At 35.4% G+C, this 24,777-nt stretch overlaps 1 protein-coding gene across 6 annotated transcripts in view; it reads right to left on the bottom strand.

Annotated features, from left to right (window-relative positions):
* CadN (neural cadherin) overlaps nt 1–24,777 on the bottom strand; it is a 1,307,274-nt gene that overhangs the window by 1,163,714 nt on the left and 118,783 nt on the right. For 3 of the 6 annotated variants that reach the window (XM_090383767.1, XM_090383766.1, XM_090383768.1), the window contains exon 3: nt 9,277–9,327. The exons of the other annotated variants lie outside the window; for them this stretch is intronic. In XM_090383767.1, the coding sequence (XP_090239893.1) occupies nt 9,277–9,327 (51 nt within the window). The remainder of the gene's footprint in view (nt 1–9,276; nt 9,328–24,777) is intronic. 6 annotated transcript variants of the gene reach the window in all.

Below are 24,777 nucleotides of genomic sequence, written 5' to 3'. Positions count from 1 at the left end.
GAGAGAGAGAGAGAGAGAGAGAGAGAGAGAGAGAGAGAGAGAGAGAGAGAGAGAATCATTATCCTTCTATACAAGATGGTTAGACCACATGTGAAATGCCGTACCCAATTCTGGAGAGGGTTCAGAGAAAGGCGACCAGATTAGTGGCGAGTGTACATAGATGCACATATGAGGAACGGCTTAGAAGGTGTGGAATGCAAAGTTCAACAACTATATATTAAAGGAGGCCATCTGATTAAGGTGTATAAAGCGCTGAAGATGTTGAGTAAAATGGATGAGGAAGATCTATTCTCCCTCCGGTAAAAGAACTAGGGAACAAAAATATAAAATATCAGGGAATAAGAGAAGACTGGATCTCATGAAATTCAGTTCCAAGCAGCAGAATGTCGATCGCTGGAATAAGATGTCTCCTTACGTGGTTGGCTGGTTGTTGTAGGAGCATCGCAACTTTGGCCATATTGCGCCATATGCCTGTAAATTGAGTGTATTTTGTGATCGATTTTCTGTTTACTGCACGAAAAACTCGAATTTACGGGAGGAGAAAAATCATGCTACCCTCGCCTGAGACCAACTAGCTCAGCCACGTTGTAAAAAACGGCCCACAAAAATTCCTCGTCATTGATGGGATTCGAACTCCGGTCTTTTCCACCAGGTGTGGGGAGGACGGCGATGTTACCAACTCTGCTAGCCACGAGGGCTTCCCCAACATGGAGGAGGCAATAAGTATGGCTAAATTTAAAGCGAAATTTAATGAGCACCTTGTGGGAGTCTCTGCGCATGTAGCACAGTGGTATCGTCACCGTCCTCCCCACACCGGGTGGAAAAGGCCAAGGTTCGAATCACGTCGATGACGTGAGGAACTTTAATGGGCTTTTTTCACTCCGTGGCTGAGTTAGTCGGTCTCAGGCGTAAATAGTAAGGTTTTTTTTTCCCAAAAACTGGGGTTTTTCGTCCGCCAAACAGACAAAACGACCATAGAACACACGCAATTAACAGACATAAGACACAGCACGGCAGATGAATTTAATTATTCGAGTGGCCTAAATATAATATAATAGTTTTTAGTAGCACCTTGTGGGAATGCGAACCATGTTTGGCTTCCCCAACATGGAGGAGGCAATGAGTATGGCTAAATTCAAAGCGAAATTTAATGAGCACCTTGTGGAATGCGAGCAGTATAAATATTATGTGTTGTTATTTTATTTTATTATTATTTTTTTAATTTTTGGTTGATGCAGAAAGTCTTTTTTCCCGTCATTTAGCCTTTATAATTCTAATAAGCGTGAAAGCTCGTTCTGAAAGCTGATCGACTGTCAAAGGCGACCATATACCCTATTAAAAAAAAAAGAAGGCCTGACGTAGCCCAGTGGTCAGGAGCGAGAGTGCATAGCACGCGTTCCTTGGATAGACCGGGGTTCAAGCCCGTGACTACTAAATACGATAAATATTTGTATTGACTATTTATTGTAAACTCTACTGACTTGGTTGTCGTGCCGGAGTATAAACAGGAAATTTTATTTATTATTAATTTATCTATTTGTGTGTGACTATATTTAATAGCATTATATATCTGATTATAAAGAACTGCTTTAGCCGTTGGCCGTGACAATTGCAACTTCACTTAAATCTATATATGTACATTGTATTCATTTAGTTGCAATAAAGATTTTCTCTCAACTTCTGAATTTCGCAAAGCTCCTTCCTATATATTTACGAATAATGGGATAAAAGAATAGTGACAGTAAGGTTTTAAATATTAATGTATATAGTTACGGTCTCTTACTAGTGGCCGTAATCTACCTAAATGTTCATTTTAATTACCTAATTATCATATTGATTGGGAGTTACCTGTAGGTTATTATGTATACCTACCTACAGGCAGATACTAAAAATAAACACGAAATGCATTCACAAGTAACTTGCTGAAAGATCCATATTTCTTTGAGGGAACACCACAAAATTTCCCTGTGTTCTCTATCACTGATTACTATGCCACAATCCTGGAAATACTGCTAATATCTACAGACGATCATGGGAAAACTAGGTGCAATCCATACTTCCTGAAACGTTTTGAGACCGCATCATCTGCATGGCAAACACGTTTCTCTGATGTTAATCTCCTGTACTAAAACTATGGTACTACCTGAAGTAGCATGTTTACTACAAGCGTCCATTAACCTTGCTTGATCTAAGGACGACATCCAATGTCATATGATAGCATTACCCTAGCAAAGTTCTGTGTCCTGAAAGCGTCACGTTTGGAGTGCGTGTTATGGAGATGAATTTAATCATTCTGAACAGTTGCTGACATAAGAAACTATCCTAATTTGGCTCTTCATAAGCATTATCATGCGGCCTCCTTGTTTTCTCACTTCCAGAGATATGATCATTAAGAAGTATCAAAAGAATTTGGACACAGTATGTACGAGTAAATACCTGTACGCTTTGTCTGCATCTTCCCATTCTCAACTTATGGATAATTAACGTACTCTCATCCTCAATGCTTTGAATGATTTTGGATTTTCATTACTGAAACCAGTGCACCCAGTTCGGGTATTTTACTTGCTCTTCGAATAAAATTCCCATTCTTAAAACCCAAAAGGCAACAGCCTAGCTTCCGACATTACGCAAATACTTCCTAAATCTCCAGTTGCTCACTGAAAAAGACAAGTTCTTAAAGGCTAGTAGAGAAATGACAAAAAAAGTTTTACTAACAAAGAAAAAAAAAGGGCTTTCCTCTTTTAATACTTTATATGGAACCAGAACATCTGAACGACGAAAGATATAAATTTTGCATTAATCGTATTAAAATGTGTCTCTACCTGTATTTCTTTTTAAATTTTTATGAGAAATATAAAATTGTTACAAATGGCGAAATAATTCTTATTCTGCAAATTTCCCCATCCGAATGTAAGTTATTCTACTTTTATATGCAAAAAGTTTTCACACACCCAATTCTTGTAATGATGGTTAAGCACTTATTTACAAGCTGAGAAAAAAAAATCTAAAACATTAATTCCGTTGAAAAGATAAAAAAGGAAATCCCCATTCATTCCTTCCCAGCCTTTACTTATAATATTAGCATGGAAATAACATCACAAATTCAAGTCACGCCTTCTCTGAAATAGTGGGTTGTCACTACCAAACTACACGCCACTATTTTTGCTGACAAAGGTGGAAACATTTTCTCTGACAATTAAAATTGCTCGCCCACGCTGACAAAGCAACAAGGGCGAAATTCTGGGAAAAGCTATAAACCTAGTTACATGAATGCGTCCGTTGAAAGCATTCCAATAATAAATGTGGTCTTCTTATAAGCGTTCGTAAATGCGTCAAGTGTCTATTGTCTTCGCCATGTCTGTCAGTTCACGTGAAATAACTGGAGACACCTAGTGAGCGAATTTCCATAAAATTTTATATTTGGCTCCTTTAGTAGCATTTGTAGATCTATCCCAAATTTTATTACATAAAAAGAAAAAAAAATATTAAAATTATATAAATAGAAATTCCTTTTATTTTTTCATTCATATGAAATAGGTAATTCAGGCCTTGACAAATCTGTATACGCCTCCTGAGAAAAGTTAGTTACCAGGTGGAGGAGAGAAATCAGCATACCAAAAAAGTTTTCTGGAATAACCAGAAAACAAAACCGTCCTACTCCCGCCACATGGAGTGAACAATCTGTTTACCGTACCCATTAGTGCTAAATACATATACTGTAGTGCCGACTTCCCAACAAAGTTGATATCAACCTCACGCTATGATATTGGATGGTCAGTTCACACTCGAACTCTGAAAATTAAAACGAAATTTAAAAACTACAAGAGATGATAAATTATCGAGTCTAGGACAGTTCTGCATGCAACACAGAATTTATCCATTTATATTTGAACCCTGGTCAAATATAGAGGGATAAAATCTGTCGACAGTTTAGTGCTCGCAGTAAGAGTCCATCTAACTGTAACGCTGTTGAAAGTCGTGTGAATCCTTGGAAAAGTACAGGCCCTAGCGATCATAAAACAAAGAACTGGCTGGCAGAGTGGCAGTTCAAGCCTCACAGCAAACTAGACTGACCTGTAAGCTACTGATCGTCAGTACGTATTTCTTAGTCCTAATGGCAACAGGACTTTGAGTTCTGATTATCCATATACAGTACTGTTAACTGAAGCACTAAACAACGTTTGTGGCAATGCTCTGATTGGAGTAATGAAGGGCAATATGGCGGATGCGTAGAAAAGAAATTCGCTGTTTAAGCATCACATATTAAACTCGTTGCTGTTTTTGAAGAGCTCATTGTTTTCAATTTACTAAATATACAGGATGTTTCAAATGTAAGTGCAAAATTTCTGGGACATATTCCAGGGTCCAAAATATAAACAGGAGTCTGATTATGAACGGCTATAGAATTATAGCTGTGTGAATCTTAAAAAATGGAAATAAATTTTAAATGAAAAAAAATAATAAGAAGAAGAAGAAGCAGACAGGCACCTAGTATGAATAAACATTCTAATAGATATGTGTACGCTTATGCTTTTATTATTATTATTATTTTTATCATTTTTACTATTCGAAACTTCAGTAGCCATTTTTAAATTCATACAGCCACAGCGCCGTAACCTTTCAGAATCTAACACATCTTTATGGCTTTTATTTTGAAACCCAGAATACGTTCCAGAAGTTTTGTACTTTTTTGGAATGCCCTGCGTAAATAGTTAATTATTATTATTCGTTTATTCCATTAATGAAAGAAGATTCGTGAAATACGTGCTGAATTTCAATTTTTATTAAAATACAGGAAATAAGAAACTTTTTACAAAAAGTTTTTAGTTAATGTTTCGTTATGGAGGTGCACGCAGTAAAGTGAGAACAATGTCTTATACATTATTAGCTAATTAGTAATTAAAAAAATTGGTGAAAAGCTAATTGGTTATTTAATTTTCACTGATTAATCAGAGAAAATGGAAAAATTCAATTAGTTTAATAAAAAATAAAATAAAAAAATTACGCACCTAAAATGAACGCAGTGCATAATTTACCTTTTTTTTTTTTTTAATTGAACTATGGAGAAATAAATAAATCTTTATTTTGTCCTACCAAATCTTTACACTAAGAAAATACAAAAAGCGTCCATCATCTGTGAATAAATCAACTCGTTTTAGCAGGAAGATTTGAAAAAATATAAATTTAATTAAATAATCCAAAGGATATTCTACTATGAATTAAGACTCCAGTATCAAGCATCGCTGAAACTTCATTTTCACTTAGTTTCATTTCCCTACTCTAAACGTTCCTATGACCATTCATTTTTCGTTTGTAAGAGACAGATTCGAACCTGAACTTACCCAAACAGTCGGCAAGCATCAAATTCACTATGTAGACCAATTTCTCAGCATTAAGGCCATGATTTCTGATATCATATTAAATTCTTTTAAACTAAAAAGTCCAGTATACACAAATCCAGGAAGCACAAAAGATTTTTTTTTAAATAAGAATCTTTCATAAACTGCAAACCAAAGCATCTACATTTAAATGGTGAGGAAATAGGGAGGAAAGAATCATGAAATCAATGGTAATGGTCGAGAGATGTGCAACGAATGTGTAATTATAACAAATGTACGGTCGATTAATTTTGCTGCCTGGAGATGACATATTTAATGCTAACTCATAAATACCTCTTAATGAAAGTAGAATTATTGAACTGATTTTTTACTAGTACATGTTTATTACGTGTAATTTCAGGCACAGCAGATAATAAGTTGACTCACTGCACTTAAAAATCAATACATCGGTCAAAGAACCTTGATTGTAAAGCATGGTAGAACTGTTTTCGAATAAAACTAGGCTGATGAAAGTAGTTCATTTAGTTGAGTGAAACGAAAAAGAAAAAAAAAAAAAAAAAGCTATGGTTTACACAAATCTTGCATAGCACGTGATATTCTGGAGAGGTTGCGCTCATCTCAACCGGAATCGATGCCACAAAAAGAAAACACCAGTTTTTAGCAGTTTAAAGAACAAGCTTAATCGATCCGTTAAGAGGAAATCTGTGGTTTATTCAAGCAAAGGCAATATTTAATATAACGCTATAAATACAGATTAAGCGTGGTTCCTGAGTTCCTAGTAAAATTCAGAAACATTCGATCGTTTCTCTTGGCTGCCTCATAATTTCGAATGTATTTTGATACTAGATAAAAGACGTTGAGCAACCTAATGTCGTACAGCAGAAATAAATGAGAATGTTTATAAAATAATGCACTTCATCGCACACTCTAAAGATATGTTTAAACGAATGTGCACAGAAAAGTTTCTATCATTTCTTGCATAGGAAAATCATAAGAGGGTATTAAGGATTCCAAACTATTTCACTTCATGTGACAAGGGAAGAATAAACGTTTACAAAAGTAATCGTGTTTGATCAACAGTTTTAGAAGAATTTACAAAGTATTATTCACAGTATTTTAGAGGAAGAACTAATGTCAATTAAGCAAGTTCCTAACCTTCAAATACAGTATATCGAATATACAGACATATAATGGAAAGAAAATATATAGAAATCGTGGCGGTGAAACTACATTTCTTTGATATTCATTAATCGACTGAATGATATTGTTTCGGTATTATTCAAATGTGCTCTAAAATCACATTTCAATGGCCAAACTTATGGGTTCCCCCCAACAGTTTTACATCAATATTTAATGCGTTTCTAGAATGGTTTGTGCTTTAATATCATTCAAATGCATCTCTGGAACATCTGTCGATTACAAAATTTTAAATGTTCAAAAAATTCCGATTATTGAATCATTCACTATTTCTGAACGATTCAAGCAATTTAAAAATGAAGTTTTTCCTGAAATAATTAAAACGCAATTAAAGTTCTGTGTATTTGTTTCGCCTGCGACGTTTAACCCAAAATCAAGGTTAAATAAACCAGTAACTTAAACTAGTGATGGGTATAATCAAAAGGTCATAATCAGTTATTTCGATTATAACAAATCATTCCATTATTTCAATTATAGCAAATCACCAGAATGGTGATTTGCTATAATTCGATTACTATTAATCATTCGATTATTGAAATTTCTCGATTGCTGACCATTCCATTATGTCCATCAGTAACTTAAACCGGATCCGTTAAAGGAATTCTCATATCTTAGTATAAGAACGTATAAAACTGGTTCGGCTCTTCATTACTGACAAGTCTGTTTCCCATTTTTTTTTTTTAAATGGAAACATACTTCTCTTGTTTTACTTCACTTAAAGAACCATGCTTTTTACATACTTGGTGCTACATAAAATACTTCGTTCGACAAGAAAAATTAAACTGTGTATAAATAAAGGGATTTTCGAATTGGAATTCGAAAAATTTCGTTTTGAAATTCGAAAATTTAAAATATATGTAAGCTCTCTGAGGAGAACGTTAGCAGTTCTATAATGGGCACCTATTAGCCTTTTTATCGAATGCTCACTGATAGAAAAAAATGTCTATAATAACTGTTGATGCCTTTTAATTAGACACCAATGACAAGGCTAAGAAGCAAACAAAAGCCAGATTGCTTCATCTGTATACTACATGCTTGCGGAACAAGTATTGTTTGTAATTATTTTTTGTGAAATTACTTTTCGTTATTAGTGATTACTTTATATCATAGTTTTACTATACAGTATTGGTCAAAGCTTATTAGGAAAATATCCTGATCTCTTTTCAAAATTTGTTGATCCTAAAAATGTTTATTTTATTTTTTTTAAAAATGAGGGAAAAAAAATCTACCGCAACTCTTTGCTGTAGATTTTTCATTTCTCAGAGTATGAAGTAGTGAAAACGCCAACGGCGATGACAATGTCTTCCACAGCTGCTTCGATAATATTTTATTCTTATTTTCAACTTATCGTGCATAATTAAACGAACAACAAAGATACTTCTTCAACACCGTTGAATATTTTGTTGTCCTCATTAATTAAACAAATCGTTTATAATAATTAAAAAAACTATTGAACAAAAGATATCTGAAAATTCGAACAAACATAGGCCTATTATAGGTTCACTTCATATATTAATCCTTTGGTGGAACCGATTTCTAGGACGAGATAACATAACCTAGACTAAATAACACATCATAACTTCATGGTGCTAGCAGGAGTCCAATCTAACCCTTGCCCCAGCATTTTGGTCTCCATAACTTTCCATTTTTATTGTAACTTAGTTTACTAACTGACAATCGCACCCAATAAAAGTTTCAGAATTGACCGCGCCCCTTTTTCCGAATTCTAATAGACTTGAAGTTTATTATTAACATAAAATATACACAACAGGCATACACCCAGTTAAAGTATATAACAGAGCAGAAAATACACAGTAAGATACAAATTTAGGATGACGGCAGAAATTGGTTTTTTTAAAGTTTACAAGGCCATTAACAAATGTCCTTGTAAACTTTAAAATGCAGTTTTGCTGATTTCATGGCGTTCTTAAAAGTTTTATTCAGTTCGATTTATTTTATTTATTTATTTATTTTTAGTGTCGATCCAAGGAGTATACCACAGAGAGCCAAACCACAAAAAATTTCTGTAACGGACTATCCGATATCGCCCATTATTCCGGCTATGTTTAGAAAAATAGCGAATTTGGTAAACCACCAGAGAATCGGCACATTTAGTTCTCGGATTTGCCAAAACCGATGTAGTACTTAATTTCGATGTTTCACGATTCGTACAGGATCTGACTGAGCTGAAGATTCATTAAACACATTTACTATTTATTTTTAGAAATTTCAGATTGTACTTGTAAACAACATTGATACAGCAACTTCCAACCATTCAGTTGTATTGCCCATAGGCTAAATTAAATAGCCAAGAAACCTGCAGTTTTTTTTTTCAAAACGCATGCACAAGTTTGTCTATTTTGGTAAAGGTTATATTGTCAAAAATGGATGCCAGACATCGGCACTTTTTTTGCACTGGGATATTGTCAAAGATGGATGCTCGACACTGGGACTTTTCGTTGCACATTTCTCTTCACTGAAGTAAACAGAAAAACGTCAATTTTTCTTTCCAAAATATATACCATACACAGTATAGTACACTTTGGAAGAGAAAATAATTTAGGTTTAATGTGCTTTTACATGCAATATACAATAAAAATATCGAAAACTTAAAATACCGGAACTTAAATCCCAAGATGGGAGGTAAGTTCCGGCATTTTAGGTTTCTGATCTTTTTATTGTCATTTCAACCTCGGAATTAAAGGTTATCCATTACATTAATATATGCAATATACATTACCTTTCTCTGGGAAAAAGGGTACACTTGTGCAGCCTTTTTCTTCAATATTATCTACAATAAATATGAAAAAAATTGCTTCAACCAAAGAGTCATTGATTATTAGAATAAACTTCCATCTAGCAGTGGATTAGTTTGAAGAAGGATTATACAGATTACTGGGAGGGGTCAGGTGATGTAGGTGTGCAGTTGTTGTTGTTTTTTTTTTTTTTTTTGCTGGTGTTGTACAAGTTTAGCTCTTGGAATAATTTCCCACTACTACTAAGTAGCAAAACAGAAAGGTAATATTTTGAGCAGTGTGTGTGTGTGTGTGTGTGGCTACAATATGGCCATCCGAAAATCCCGACTACAAGCTCAGGAAAGGATCAGGTCGCGAGGTTACCAGCTTTGGAAGGTTCAACTACAACCGAGGTAAACTACTGATGGGCACAATACAAAATACAAATCATGCTATTAATAATCGGCACTTCCTACACGTAATCTTCAAATCTGATGAACTGAAGGGGAAGGGTGGTTAACAATCCAAGCCAGGACCGTTGCTTCTAAAAGACTTGGATCGGTTGCATATATGGTCCAAAAATGGCAACTAAATTTCAATGCTTATAAAGGTAAAATTATAACATTTACGGAACAGAAATCCTGGAGTCACGTATAAGCTAGAGGGAGAGAATCTAAAAGTGGTTCAAGACGAAAAAAGACTTAGGTATTAAGAGATTCAATCTAACATGAAATGTTTCATGCAATGTAGGTGGCTAGTGAGACATGATATCCTGTCTATGATTTATAGTGCATTTGCTAGTAGGGAAAAGGACGTCATCGTAATAATTATTCCTCTTTACAAGGCGATGGTTATATCGCATGGAATATTGTATTCAGGTGTGAAAACTGCAAATGAAAAAAGACAGAACTTCTGGAGAAGATTTAGCGAGTGGCAACCGAATTGGTAAAGAGTGCAAAGCGGTGCACATATGAAGAATTGCTTAAAAGGTGCGTACAGTACTGAAAAGCCTGACAACTAGACATGTAAGGGGAGATCTAATTTAGGTGTATAAAGCACTAACTGTTGGAGCAAAATGAATGAGAAAGGTCTGTTCTTCCTCGTGGGTGAGACATGAACCACAAGACAAATACAAAATCTCAAGGAATAATACCAGAAGATTAGATCTCGTGAAGTTCACCCATAGGCAGCGGTTTGTCGAACGTTGACTGCCTCCGTCACGTTGGAAAGCAATATGGTGGATACAGTGATGCTGGCAAAGTTTAAAGCACAACTAAATGATTATCATGTAGGAATGGCACGAAGATTCTGTTTTATTTAAATTATTATTGTCGTTATTGTTTATTTACTTTTGGCTGATGCAGAAAAGTTCGCTTCCTTGCATCAATTAGCCTTACTAGTACTGAAACAGAATTAATTACATGCAATAATAGCATAGTGTAATAAAAGCTGTATAAAGAAAGGGATGAACAAATTACAGCATTAAATAATTCAAAAATATTACACATGTAAACAGTAAATTCATTTTATATAAAACTGAAACCAAAATTACTTTCCGAAGAAGTAACCAAACATAATAAACAATTCTAAAGCAGGACAAATTATCTAATAATCATCCGTTTTCCATAAATGAAACAAGAGCTCTTGATAACAGCTGTGCCAGCTATAAAACGGACTACTATATATTTGAAATAAAAGATATTTTATGCAGTAAACCAAAACGGTAATGAGTTTCCGTCATATATAGTTGGTCTTTTTTAAATTTGAAGACACACAATATTACCAAAAGCATTCACCAAGATTCATTCTGAATTCTCCACAGAATGCACACAATTATATCATTATATCACAGTACCTAATAATATCAAGAGATAGGAAAGTTCAGACGTTAATGACAACAGTCTTTATTAACATACAGAGACATTACGTAGAGGAAAAATAGAACCAATTACTAGTGGTGGGGACTTTGCGTAGAAGCTATAAATTTAGCCTTTGCGTTACAGCAATATATTGAAAATATATTTTAAAATATTTCAATTAGTGACGCGAATATAAAAAGGCTGTAATTGGAAATTATAATTATTATATTAAAATACCTTTTGAGTAGGGGAAATATCCCCCAAAAACCTTTTGAGATAAGAGATACATCCCCTCACCCTTCTTGAAGAATCGGAAAGAGGAAGGAACCATTAACGTGGAACATTTTGGAAATTATCAGTGCTTCCCTTTTTGAACCCAACAACTCTTTTGGAGGGGCGTATATACTCAACGTCCTTGTTTAAAAACAGTAACGTGTAGGAATCATGAATGTGGATCATTTTTGAAATTATCATATTCGTACTATCAACGGTTTTACGCAGACTCGCACCTTGGTTTTCATATCCACCTCACCAAACAATATACTGTACTATATATGAAAATATATTGTTGTTGGCAAATTCCCCACAATCCACACACTGATTTTTTAATTCTTTTTTAATCAGAACCGTATGGTTGGCAATCGAATTTCGTTCATAGACGAGGAACGTTTCTATCTCAATAGCTGCTAAGAAAACGTACGGTTAATGGTACTCAGAAAATCTCTGAAATCGAAAATGCACCTCTATTTAATCAGCTAAAATAAAATTCACACCATACTACGCACAAAAGTGCGTAGAATACAAAGTGAAATGACTAGTGATAGGTATCTGCAGCTGCTTCACGATCACTTCATTGCTGTTCAAGGATTAGGTGTAAACTTTGAGGATTTAATTTCATAAAAGAAACAGTATGGCCGATATTTTGAATTCCATTAATAAGATTTGTTGATACTAATTTAACCTGTATTCGATTCAGAACAAAAATCACAAATGTCTGAGGTTACTGGTAAACAGACACTGGCTGCAATCATGGAATACAAATAATAGGACTTATTATGAATGATTCAATAGATAACAAAGGGTGAAATTTTAAAACACCATTTCCATGCCTTGGGAGTCTTAAATATTTGTGTAACTCCCTGCAAACAAACCAGATAATATTTTAATGCAAAAAAAAAAAAAAAAAAAAAAAACAGATAAAATATAATATTTTACTCTAAATATACATTTTAACGCTGGCACTTCTACAGAAAATCGAAGGTTGATCCCATCACACAGCTAAGAAAAGAAAACAAAAAAAAAAAAAAAAAACATGCAGTCAAATGCAATCACCGTCAAATAATAATAACGTGCTGTGATTATTAGCACATCCAGCTTAAAAAAGTGAAACAAAATTGGTATACTAATAGGCACATGTACAAAAAAAAGGCAATACTTACATTAGCTTAATTAAGTGATGATTTTCTTAGTGGTTAGAATGTGGCAAGAAAAGAATGCTAAACTTATGAACGATGTGCGCAACTTAAGCTATTAATACCATTTTTACAAAGATCAAAAGGATTAGAATAAAAACATATGATATGCATTGGACGCTACGTAGTGGATTAATCACAGATAAAAAAGTCTAAAATACCGAGAAAGTGATGTAAGTAATTGTACAGAATTTAATTTTAATCTTGAAAGACCGATAGGAAACGGAGGAAGAAAAGCGAAAAGGAACAGCAGTACTGAATTCAAAGAAGTGGCGTCAACCAAAGCTGCTTTATCCGCAAAGCAGGAACACCTTGCGGGAGAAGCTGTATTACAGGGGAATCTACACCGCTTGCAATTGTTTTCCTGAAATGCGAAATAGTTTTTGACACTGGTTATACAACGAACGGTATTTGTTACATTTCCTGATTACTGCATACGGCCACCATTTATATTATGTTAAAGATGCCACAATAGATTTTCCTCCTGCTAAAATTTCATTACAGAATATATGGCAGAATAATACAGCTACGTATTTAACGTACAGGATTTTTTTTTTTTTTTTTTAATTCAGATTTTCGCTTTATAGTCTACATAAAGATTACTGCTGTATCTACTTTTAATGGAAAAGAATTGCACCAACTCGTGCTAAATCTGGACTTGAGCAAGTGCATGCTTAATACTGTACAATGTTTAACCTAAACATTCTCCAGCATCTCAAAAATAAGGATAATTAGATTAGCTACACTATATTAAATTTACTGACAAGATAGCTATACCACAATTATTAGAACGTGCATCCCGTTATTACATCACTTTATTCTAATCAGCAATTCTGGAAAATCCATAAAGAATTGTTCAGAAAGACTAATTCAAATGTTTCGGACCGGACGGAATGTTTCCTCCTTCGTAGAACTACGTGATCGAACAACTGCTGAAGAGACGACCAAACTGAGGAAGGTTAGTCATAAGTTTCCCTGTAGACAGTACATAAGAAATTAAACTAAACTATATTGCGTTCTTTAGAATACTCGCGTAGACGGTTATAATAATGACAAGTAATAATTTCCTGTGTCAAGAAATGGATCTCCTGCAGAACTATTATGAAGCCAGCCTTTCTTAAATCCATACAGCACATCCTTGTTTTTGTTATGTATGGATGCGAGTACACTACAATTAATTCTCCTTTTACACGTCTGTTAATTACACTGTTTTACATTCACTTAATTTCAGCAACTTCCTAGTTATATACCCGTAATGTCCCGTGTTAAAAAGCAGAATTAAACTGTCTGCCACAATCAATCATAAATCCAAACGCTAAAGTCTTTCTCCTGTAGTGTATTCCATGTGTCTGCTTGTCACCGTAAACACTGACATGAAAACATATAGTTAGCAAACTTAGTCTATTCATTCAAAAGGTCTTGGTACACACTCCGTACTCTTTTTAGATTCGCACCGATCAAAGAGGCAACAAACTGCATAATTTAGAAGTTATTACAGTAAAATCATACTCAAAAGATCAGTATGCTTCATGATATGCTTATGAATAAATTTGTCACGTGGGTGCATATTAGAATAATTTGCAACTAACATAAAACCAAGCTAAAAGATGTTCGCACTTCCTTTATAAAGCTATTACTGGATTGCAAAATTATAACCTACTCATTACTTCTAATCTTCAAAAGTCGTTTTATTTATTACCTAAGCCAAAACTAAAAGCTACAACACTTTTGCTATAAGCAATAATAATCAAAATGTTAATGCTAAAATAACATGTGAAGAGACAGCAACCGTTTTCTTAAAATTAATTTAAGAATATATAAAAATAAAGTACAACCGGGACGTATCATATACCAATACAAATAAATAATTCTGTCTAATCAAATCAAAGTAAATTACTGTTTGTGGGCGGCTGATTAGTGGGCAGGATGCATCGCCGTCTGCCACTCGTGTGGAGAGGTTTGGGTTCAATTCTAGTCGAAAGTGGAGGAATTTAAGAAATTCTCTTCAGACGAAGCTGTAGTTATAGCCGACCTCTAGCAGAGGAAGTAGGATTTTCCGCCCGTGAGTTATTCCGGGGTTAACATACAGATAAACCATTGCAGGAGCACCATGTCGCGGTCGCAAGGGGTTAATGTAGTCTCCTAATCCTGCTATTCCCAGCTAATAAGGTGAACATGTGAATACTATTTATTACAAAATAATCGACTTGACATGGTACAAACCGTATCTGGAATGTCTACATTAAGCTGCGCAAATATAACGTCGCCAATGAAAGATTTTCTGCTGCTAAATTATATAGTCGAAACAACTTTTGTTTCTTTTCATTTTAGGATGTTTCTTGTAATTAGGCCGAAACAGAATTACCTCCACGAAAGTAAAAACAGTTAAAAGGTAATGAATGTAGACGAGCGTTTTTTTTTTTTCCTTTTGCTGGTTCAAAACCAAAGTAACGTACGAAATTCAGCTTCATCGGAAACAAACACCAAATCTCGCAAGATGCTGCGACAACCTTGTTACCTTTGTTTAAGAGATTTCTTTGAGAAATTCCAACAAAGAGAATATTTCTTCCATTATTATGATTAAGAGTTCTGGAGTAAATTTAATAGCTCCAAGGCAAACCAAATGTGATCTTTATCGGGATCTTAGAGGCCGTAATGCAATGTTCAGTGCCATGCCACTTATGTACACGTTACCTAAAATTAGAAATTCTAACTCGAACCTGTCCACTAAATTTCTCTAAAACTTGGCTAATACTGCAGTCTGCTACATTTCAAACGTCTTAAAGTAGCTCATTAAATGTGCGATTTCCTCTTTTTCAATAGATAAGTTCTGAAAGGTAAGATATCGTTTGTAATTGCACCGGATAAGATGCGCATTACTGGGGAGCTGTTGATCTTCAATTATGTAAAACTGGTTTGATAATGGACGAATGAGCTTTCCCGTGAGTTCAGTGGCACAGAGAATCCGCAAGACATTAACTGGACTTAAGGGAATTGTCGATTTATAGCATTGAAAATTCGTTGCGTCTTCTTCCTAATTTTTCGTAAAAACTGCTTTGTAGTCGTAGTTTCAAGATTTGTCTCACTAAAATATAAATCATTATTCAAGATTTATCTTCGATGTTTCTATAAAACTACGGCTTTCTTTAATACATACACTGGATTTAATTTCTTGTATTTATGTACTGATCTTTAGCTATAAAATATAGTATTTATGTACTGATCTTTAGTTTAATTTCAGTAGCTTTACTTGAATAGTTTTAGGGGTTTATTGGTATATCACAGATTGGTATGCAGCTGAACACTAAATATTTCAAAATTAAAAATTTATTTCTAGTTACAAAAATCACCTGTCGAGATTTTTTTTTTATTTATTCATCTGAAGTGACATGCTCTAAGACAAAAACTTATTACATGAGTCATCACTGTTATTAAATAGTTTACGATCTTTCTTAAGAGGTCGCCAAACAGAAGAGCAATTTATTTAAAGGAAAAGTTGGTTTTCTAGCCAAATAAATATTCGGGATCACGTGCTTTTCTTGGTGTCATTGTATATTCGAGGAAGTCGTGAAAACATTTGAAATAAAATTCAATGAAATTAGGAAAGGGATGCGTTGCATCAAATTATAAAACAATATGTTAAAACATTTGAGAACAGCAAGTACAAAAGAATTTTAATTCCAATTTGTTTACGTTACTAACACACCAATAATTCCTTAACTTTCATAAATTAATTTTGGCTATTTAACAAATTAACCTTGCTATTTAAAAAAAAAGTATTCGCACATCCTCATGAATAAATATAATGGCACACAGAAGCAGAGATCGCGACAAATATATTCATTAATTTCATTCATTTTTTCCCCTTACGAACTATAAACTTATAGTTCGTAAGGGGAAAAAATTTCAAAATCCATGATATTGGAACTGTGGAACAAAGCAACCATTAAGATTTTAACTTAAAGGACAATTTCTGACATCGAAGTGTGAATTTAAAATATTTAAATTCACACATCGAAGTGTGAATTTAAGCTATAGCCTGGTAATAGATGAGATTAATCACACAGAAGCCTACAGATGAAGTATACCTGAGACTGATAATAGTTTAAGATGAACAACCGAACGATAGAGTCCCAATAGAAAATATTTATCTGCACGCCATGATGGAAGTACACAGAACATATTCTCAGCTGTGGAAAGCTTGAGATAGAAAAGTGAACTTTTCATGAAATATGAAAACTAAAATTTGGATTATGCTGTTACAAGTATTAGTATTAGTAACGGCCGCATGGTGCAAGAAAGCCTATGGCTTATGCTGCACCAGCCAAAAAAAACAAAAAAAAAATCCGAACAAAACAATGATAAAAACAAAAAAAATAAATAAATAACTAAATAATAATTAATAAATAAAAAAATGAAATAAAAAATAAATAAATAGGAAATTAAACCTATCATCCTATGCGCTTCCCTTACCCGAAAGTACTATCCAGATGACCTTTGAATTTCCCCAAACTGTCGGCCTCTACCACCCATGAAGGCAACTTATTCCAGTAATTTATAACTCGCTGGCTAAAATAAAACTTCCTGCAGTCCAATCTTTGTTCTCATTCATTTTACTGATGCCTCTCAGAGCCTTAAACACCTCAATCAAATCTCCTCTAAGGCGTCTAGTTTCCAAACTCTGCAACCCACATATTCGAAGTCTTTCTTCATAAGGACGCCCTTTTGCCGATCTCACCAGGCGAGTTACCCTTCTTTGCACCCTTTCAAGAAGCTCGATGTCTTTCTTTAGGTGCGGTCTCCATACTTGAACACAGTATTCCAAGTGTGGTCTAACATAAGCCTTATATAATGGGATTATCACGTCTCTATCTCTACTTGCAAAAGTTCGATAGATCATCGATAGGACACCATGGGCCTTCCTTGCAACCTGTTTACAATGCTCAGAGAATTTCATGTCTGACCGTATCGTAACACCCAAGTCCCTTTCCTCCAGTACTGGGTTTAGTTGAACTCCACCAAGTGAATAAGTTTTTTTGGGATTACTGTTTCCCAAGTGTAATACCTTACACTTTGTTGGATTAAAGCACAGCTGCCATTTTTCTGACCATTTCTGAAGTCTATCTAGGTCTCTCTGAAGAAGCTCAGCTTGACAGTGATCATTAACTACTCTACCAATTTTAACATCTGCAAATTTAGACATCACGCTCTCTATCCCTTCATCAATGTCGTTTATGAAAATTAAAAACAACAGTGGTCCTAATACTGATCCTTAGGGAACCCCACTTCTTACCTCAACCCAATCTGAGGAATAGCCATTTATCACAACCCTCTGCCTCCTGCCCTGAAGCCATCCTTCTATCCATCTAAGGATTTTCCCAGTGATTCCAACCTGTTCCAGCTTATAAAGCAACCGCTCATGTGGGACTGAGTCAAAAGCTTTGCTGAAATCTAAATAAACAATGTCGAAATTATTCCCTAAATCCAGCTCGTGAGTGACCCTTTCGAAATAGCGAACCCGATTTGTTAAACATGATTTTCCCTTTACAAAACCATGCTGAGTATCCTTGAGAATTTCAATTCGATCCAAATGATCCTGAATTCCACCCTTGATCATTGCCTCCATGATTTTCCCTACTACTGAAGTCAGACTGACAGGTCGATAATTTCCAACTTCACTTTTAGAGCCCCCCTTATGTATGGGAGATAAATTTGCACTTTTCCAATCCAAGGGAATCTCCCCAGAGTCTAGTGATGCTCGCAAGATGTGTTGTTTTAAGCAAAACGCAATCTTCAGGTCAGAGTAAAAATTACATTTGCGTCAAAAGAGTACAAAGTTTCCTATAATATAAACGTGACTGTACGAATGCAAAAATACTAATCAACAGAAGCCATGTCAACTGTTGAAACAACCTATTCATCATAAACAGAACAGAAATTAATAGAAAAATCCTTCTGGACACTCCACGTATTAAAAGGGCTTCTTTGTTTATACCTAGTTAGCATTTTGTGCTACTCGGAGCTAAAAAGTTAAGTCGCAAGTCCAGAGGGCTACGGTTTCGACCCTGCGGAGCTAGTGATCAGCAGAGAAAGTGATCAGAACAGACTACCCTTTGCAGAATGAACAGCAGAGGTCACGAGCCCACAGAGAGAAAGAACGGACGTTACGAGTCCACGGACGTCCTTGGAAATCAAGGCCACATATGCGGGGCGTTTGTTTCCCCGTCCACAAGTCAAGCAAACTTGTTTTGGAGCAGAGCATTTCTTGCTTGTGGTCTTTTCTGAGGCATCGAGTACAAGAAAAGCACGCCGTCTGAGAGTGATTAATCAAACTTTGGCATTTTAGAATACTGTATCTCAACGGGTTAAGGATCTATAAACTTACTAGACAAATTATATATCCTGCTTTATAGGAGGTCAGCTGGAACTAGTTTTTCGATTTTTACACAGTTCATAGCTTTCAAGTCCTCGGTCTTCAGTTCTTGAACACCTGTCCGTCTTCGATGTGTTGAGTACACCTACTCAGTAATCAGTCCACGAGATAGTCAGTAATTTGTATGGAATAATAATAATTACTCTACCCCCAACAGATGTGGCTTGGAGAAGCAGCCCAGAATGTATGCGATTTACTAGTCGAAACAAATAGGAAATGAAAATACAGTGGTTTTTAGATTTTGTCGATTGTTTCTCAATTTTCTGTTCTTCAGTTATTTAGAGTTTAATTATGTTTAGAGAAATCAGCTTCATTTGATTAGTCAGGTGGAAACTGCGTTGAGGCTCCAACAGGAACAAGTAAATTTTATATTACTCAAGAGCAAATACGAAACTTCGGTGCTCGAGACTCCCACTTACCGCAAACCCCAAGAGGATGCGCGCAGGCAAACCCAGTACTGAGTACGAAAGTAGGGCAGTAGATTATAATGCTGCCAGAAAGCTTGAACTTTTTTTTTTTTTCGGGACCAAATTGAAAGAGACTCGTTAGAGCACAGTAGCTTCAGCACTAATCATTCCATCAGCAAACTGCCTGGGTGAACCAACGTGGGACGCCAAGTTTTAAAGAGGACGCCAAAGTGAATTAGGGTTATGCTTTTCACTTACAAACCTCTCCCCACGAACTGATTTTCCACGGATGCCCAAACAGTCAATTTTGATCGCAGTCTTAAACCAACAGTCAAGTTTGATAATTAATACATTCGCGCTTATTAGGGAGAGCACATGCCCAAGCAATTAAGTGATCCCACTTTAAAGTACTGCTAGTACAATTTAAACAGCATAATAAATACGATACTAAATACATTTGAATATATACAAAATGCATTAAAAAAACAAATACGATATTAAATAACAATTACCGGTTGCAATACATCGCTAACATCGATGTATGGTTTCAATATATCATATAATCGATGTATCGATTTAGAAAGCTCAAAAGAGTTAATATAAAGCCGGTTTACAGTCTTCAGCATGGAAGTATAAAACCTCAAGGTTGCCATACAAGCAATAAAAGTGATTACCAGGGAAACACGGCTGACTACACTTGTGTATCAGATTTTAATACTTGTTCTTCGAAAAAAAAAAAAAAAAAGTAATAAAACCTGGCCGCAATCCAGGTGTGAATATTTCTGCTGTGCTGAAAAATACTCCTGATATGAAAACGTCAACAAAGTGCCCACACATGTTATAGCATTCTCGCATATGAGTGCCTCTGAGACGTCGGAGCTGTACTATTTCAGCATGTATGACCAGCTGGAACGAATGTGTTAATTACCAAATTTTGCTGGACTGTTGGTTTCAGCGTGTATGGATAACTCTATTAATAAGTATGAGAAAGTTAGTCTACAACAGGGGTCGGCCAGCTACGGCACCAAAGGCGACAACTGAGATTCTCCTCTTTTCACAACCTTGATCCACTTGTGTGTGAATGGAGGATCTGAATAAAAAATTGTTTACGGATAACGCTTGGTTCATTTGCAACTTGAGATCTGGCCTGTCTTCATTCAGAAGTTCTGAACAGATATTGCTCCGGAATGCCTTTCATGTCGGGGATTTTAAGCAACAGACTCTTGTCCAGATTTTTGCTACATACTAGACTTTCATAACCCCTATCTCTGTGTTGAGGTCAGATGGTTGGCTCTGGACTTGGTCTTCGACTTCACTTATTGGGTTGCCCACAGCCTGTCGTCACAACTCTCCGTGAGTTGTGACGACAGGATGTGGACTGCAGAAATGGTTCGATGATCGTGTTGAACGACTATGCTGACTCTGGATCCTTCCTTTGGACAGAAATGTGTTGTCCCTGACTGTTCAACTCAGGCAATACTTTTAACAGAGGATTGCTCCAGACTTGTGCTGGTAACTGCGGGCATTACTGTGCTGACATTTGAGGAAGTTAACTGTGTGTGTAGACTCTTGCCAAATTAGCAACCCTTGCCTGATCAGAAAGAAGTTTGCTCGGGAGTTCCACACTGCTGAGTTCTGCTTCTAGGGGTCTGCTTTTCTGCATGTTTCTGGTGTCGGGGATGCACCTACAGATTCTATCAGCAATGGCTGTTTCGTTGGTGGTTTTTTTTTTTTTTTTTTTTTACCCCATGGGTTATTCCTCTTACTTTGTTATTCCCCTGTCTTTACACTTTTGATTTCTTGTCTACTTTCTATTGCTTCATTTCTTTGCTGGCCTTGTATTCCTTGGGGTACAGGGAAGGATTTCCTTCTTTATTAATCATCTGTACAGTCATTGTCTATAGATGTAGACAAGAACAGTAACCTGATTATGTGGTGTTTCCACAATCGCCTGGGCTAAGAGGCCAGCTGACAACATAACAGCATAGCGTGACACTATTCACACCGATTGGCTTGACTAGGTACGGCTTCCCCCTTTGAAACTGCCTATACAAATAAATAAATAATATCCTAAATGGTGCCTTGAGACATTATAATCATCCAAACTAGCCATTACGATGCAAGTAGTGACACCCACAGACACTGGCTTTCCGTATGTTCTAATCGAGTTAATTTCAACATGAACCCTCCCTAGGGAACACATTTCAAAAAAAGTCCATAGAGACAATCTGTGCATCATCCATTTTTCAAAATAACAGCAGGCAATTTCCTTAGTTATTGATTCGATGATTTAAAAATTCGCCACTGACACTAGAGATCCCTCACTCTAGTGAATCAGGCACCAAAGTTCCCAGACAAGAATGAACTCGACGCACATCCCTGAGAGATTATTAGAACATCTAAACCTTTAAATAAGGCAAAAGATTTTCAAACTAAATCTGATACTTTTATAATCTATAGCAGATATTTATTATTTCACAATAAATCTCTGCTGTACGTGGTTCGCAATGGTAAATAATGTATTAAGTAGGTAAAGCATTCCATATTGGAGCATGGGGAGCGAATACTCTACTCTGTTTATATAAAACAGAACAAAATATTAAAATACTTATGGAAAGCCATGTGCATAGAGATGAAAGAATATGGAAAAATTATATAAAGGAGTTGTGATATTTTAATCGTTTCTCTTTTATATTTTAATGAATTTGTCATTGATGATAAACTTACTAATGTATTAGTAGCAGAGGCGTAATTAGGGTTAATGGACTAGGGCCCGTTGAAAACTGTTCTTTTGGAATTGTTGCATTTTTTAACCATAAAAAGGCGTTCCCCAAATTTGGCGCCCAGGACATGTTCCCCACCTGCCTCACCCTAGTTACGCTACTAATTAGTAGTTTAAAATGTGTGTGTATTTATTAATGTATTAGTATTTTGAAATGTGTGTGAATTTACCAATGTATTAGTAGTTTAAATTTTAAGTAAATAAAGTAACTTTAAAAAATATGTAAATGTTCTGGAAACTTTCAAGTTTGCACCTTAGCATCGATAACATAAATATATAATCCAGCCAGGGCTTCAACAACAGATATGCTAATGCTTCTTAAGGAAATATAGATACCATAAAAAAAAAAAAAAAAAAAAAACAGCTTCGCTAGAATAAAACTAATTTTGCGCGCGCGCGCTCTCTTTCTCTCTCTCAACAACCCTCTTGTAAGATCATGCATACAAGAAGACCAACTGTGCATACTATATGAGCATAAATTTCTTAACATTATCAAATTAGCGCAGTCACTAATATTTAATAGTAAAACTCTTCCTTTATGGTACTTCTCCGAAAATATATTTAAAAAAGCACTCTGAATCCTTAGTACCTGCTTAGATAGCACTAAATAACCTTCATAACGAGTACAAACGCCTTATTCGTGTAACGGAGACATGAAGAGCACCTACAAGAACTGCGAGGTAGCCAAGTGGTCGATACAGAATTCAAAGGCGCAAGCAGGTAACTAGTCAGCAAGAAAAAGAAAATCGTGGTAGCTGAAACGCCCTATGAAAAGTTAACGCCTCATTCCTAAAGGAAAAAAATACAATAATAAATTATGGCCCTTGAAAATGCTATTTTCACTTCATTATAAACCTGACGGCAATTTCCCTGTATGATAAAATAAATGTAGGTCATAAGTTAGCCTAAATCACGAAAGCTGTTCCTTCATGTGCGCAACCCTCGGTCTGAGTTCCTACAAGGCTTCAGCACTGACACAGGTAACTCATTTTTTGAGTATATGAGTAGGTGGGTGGGCGTGAAACGAAAGTGATGTCAAATAAGATAAAAGAACTAATTTCTTGTCTTCTGAAACCAGTTTGGGTTTCTCACATAAAACAATAAATTTGTTCTTCTTTTAGAAAACTGATCAGCAAAACAAAAAATGAATGCACGTGCCATTTATAAATTTCTGTGTAGCAGCTGTTGTTAAAGATAAAAACTTATGCAGCACTGACTTTGTTTACAGAAGTTAATAGCCCATGTCAAATAATAATTAAATTAAATGTAAATAAGTGTTTGTGCATCTTTCTCCCATGTTTACTCATGCTAATCATTTCCGCTAATTACAAACATTAGCAAACATGAATTGCAAGCTTTTTTTTATATTATTATTCTTCTGTAAAAGCTTTTATTATTCAGGAAAAGTGGAACGTTGAGGTATTTGGGAATATCAAAGTATTTTTTTTTTTTTTGTAGTTTACTGGCGGTTTCCAGGGTGTCCCCTATGTCCGCCGTTCGTTAAGCTTAATTGTGTGCCAGCAGAATCGTTTTTTTAGTTCATCTAATTAAAATTTAAGTTTAAAGTTAAGTTTAAAGTTGAAGTTTAGATCAAATCGTTTGAATGTGTTTTAGTTAATTTAAGTTAATGTTTAGTGTTTAGTTTTAGGTTAGGGTTAAGTTAAGTTTGAGTAAAGTTTAAGTTCTGTTGTGTGTTTAAGTTGAGTGTTAGTTAATTTAGTGGGCAAGTTTGGGTTTGAGTTAAGTAATTATGAAGCTGGTTTTGACATTAGTGTAGGTTCGGTTTAGGTTTAAATTTAAGTTATAGATGAGTTTAAGTTTAGGTTGTAGTTTAGGTTTAAGTTTAAGCTTAGATTTGAGTTACTGTTTAATTAAAGTTATAAGTTTAATTTATGGTTGATGTTTCCTAATTTAATTTAGTTTTAAGTTAAGCTGAAGTTAAGTCGGGTTTGAGGTAGAGTTAGGTTTAATTTAATTTTAGTTTAAGTTTAGGTTGAATGTAAGATTTAAGATTTGAGTGTGATTTATAATTATAGTAAGTATTTAGTGAGTGATAAGTACGCGAGCCTTTACGGAATTTAAGTTATCTATCGCGGTTACTATTTATATTTGTCATTAGTGTGTGTAATGTGTTGTGTATGTTGTTTGTGGCTGGCATCTGGCATTTAGCAGCAGGGGGCCGCGGAGAACTAGTCCCGACCCCCCGCTCCCGTACCGCGCCACGAGGAGGCAGCCAGATTCTCTTTTTTTTTTTTTTTTTTTTTTTTCCTCCTTTCTCCCTTCCTTTAACATGGTTATAAGCTTAGTATTACGTGGTAAGCCATCCCACACTTGCAGGGCCCAATCCTGACCTAGTGTGAGGGATATCTAGGTATGTCACTTAGTCATTACGTGTTTATGGACCGTCCAAATGTAGTAGATCCCACACTTGCAGGGCCCAATCCTGACCTAGTGAGGAAGATACTAGTGTTGACACATGATTTGGACTGTTCAATTGTGATGGATCCACTCTCGCAGGGCTCAATCCTGACCTAGTGCGGTGCCTCATGGTGA

This window comes from Mastigoproctus giganteus, chromosome 10 (genome assembly GCF_048544385.1).
Source record: "Mastigoproctus giganteus isolate SK-2022 chromosome 10, ASM4854438v1, whole genome shotgun sequence".
In the NCBI taxonomy this organism is placed as follows: Eukaryota; Metazoa; Arthropoda; class Arachnida; order Uropygi; family Thelyphonidae; genus Mastigoproctus; species Mastigoproctus giganteus.
The sequence above is the reverse complement of the archived record's forward strand: the minus strand, read 5'-3'. Positions and strand labels throughout refer to the sequence as shown.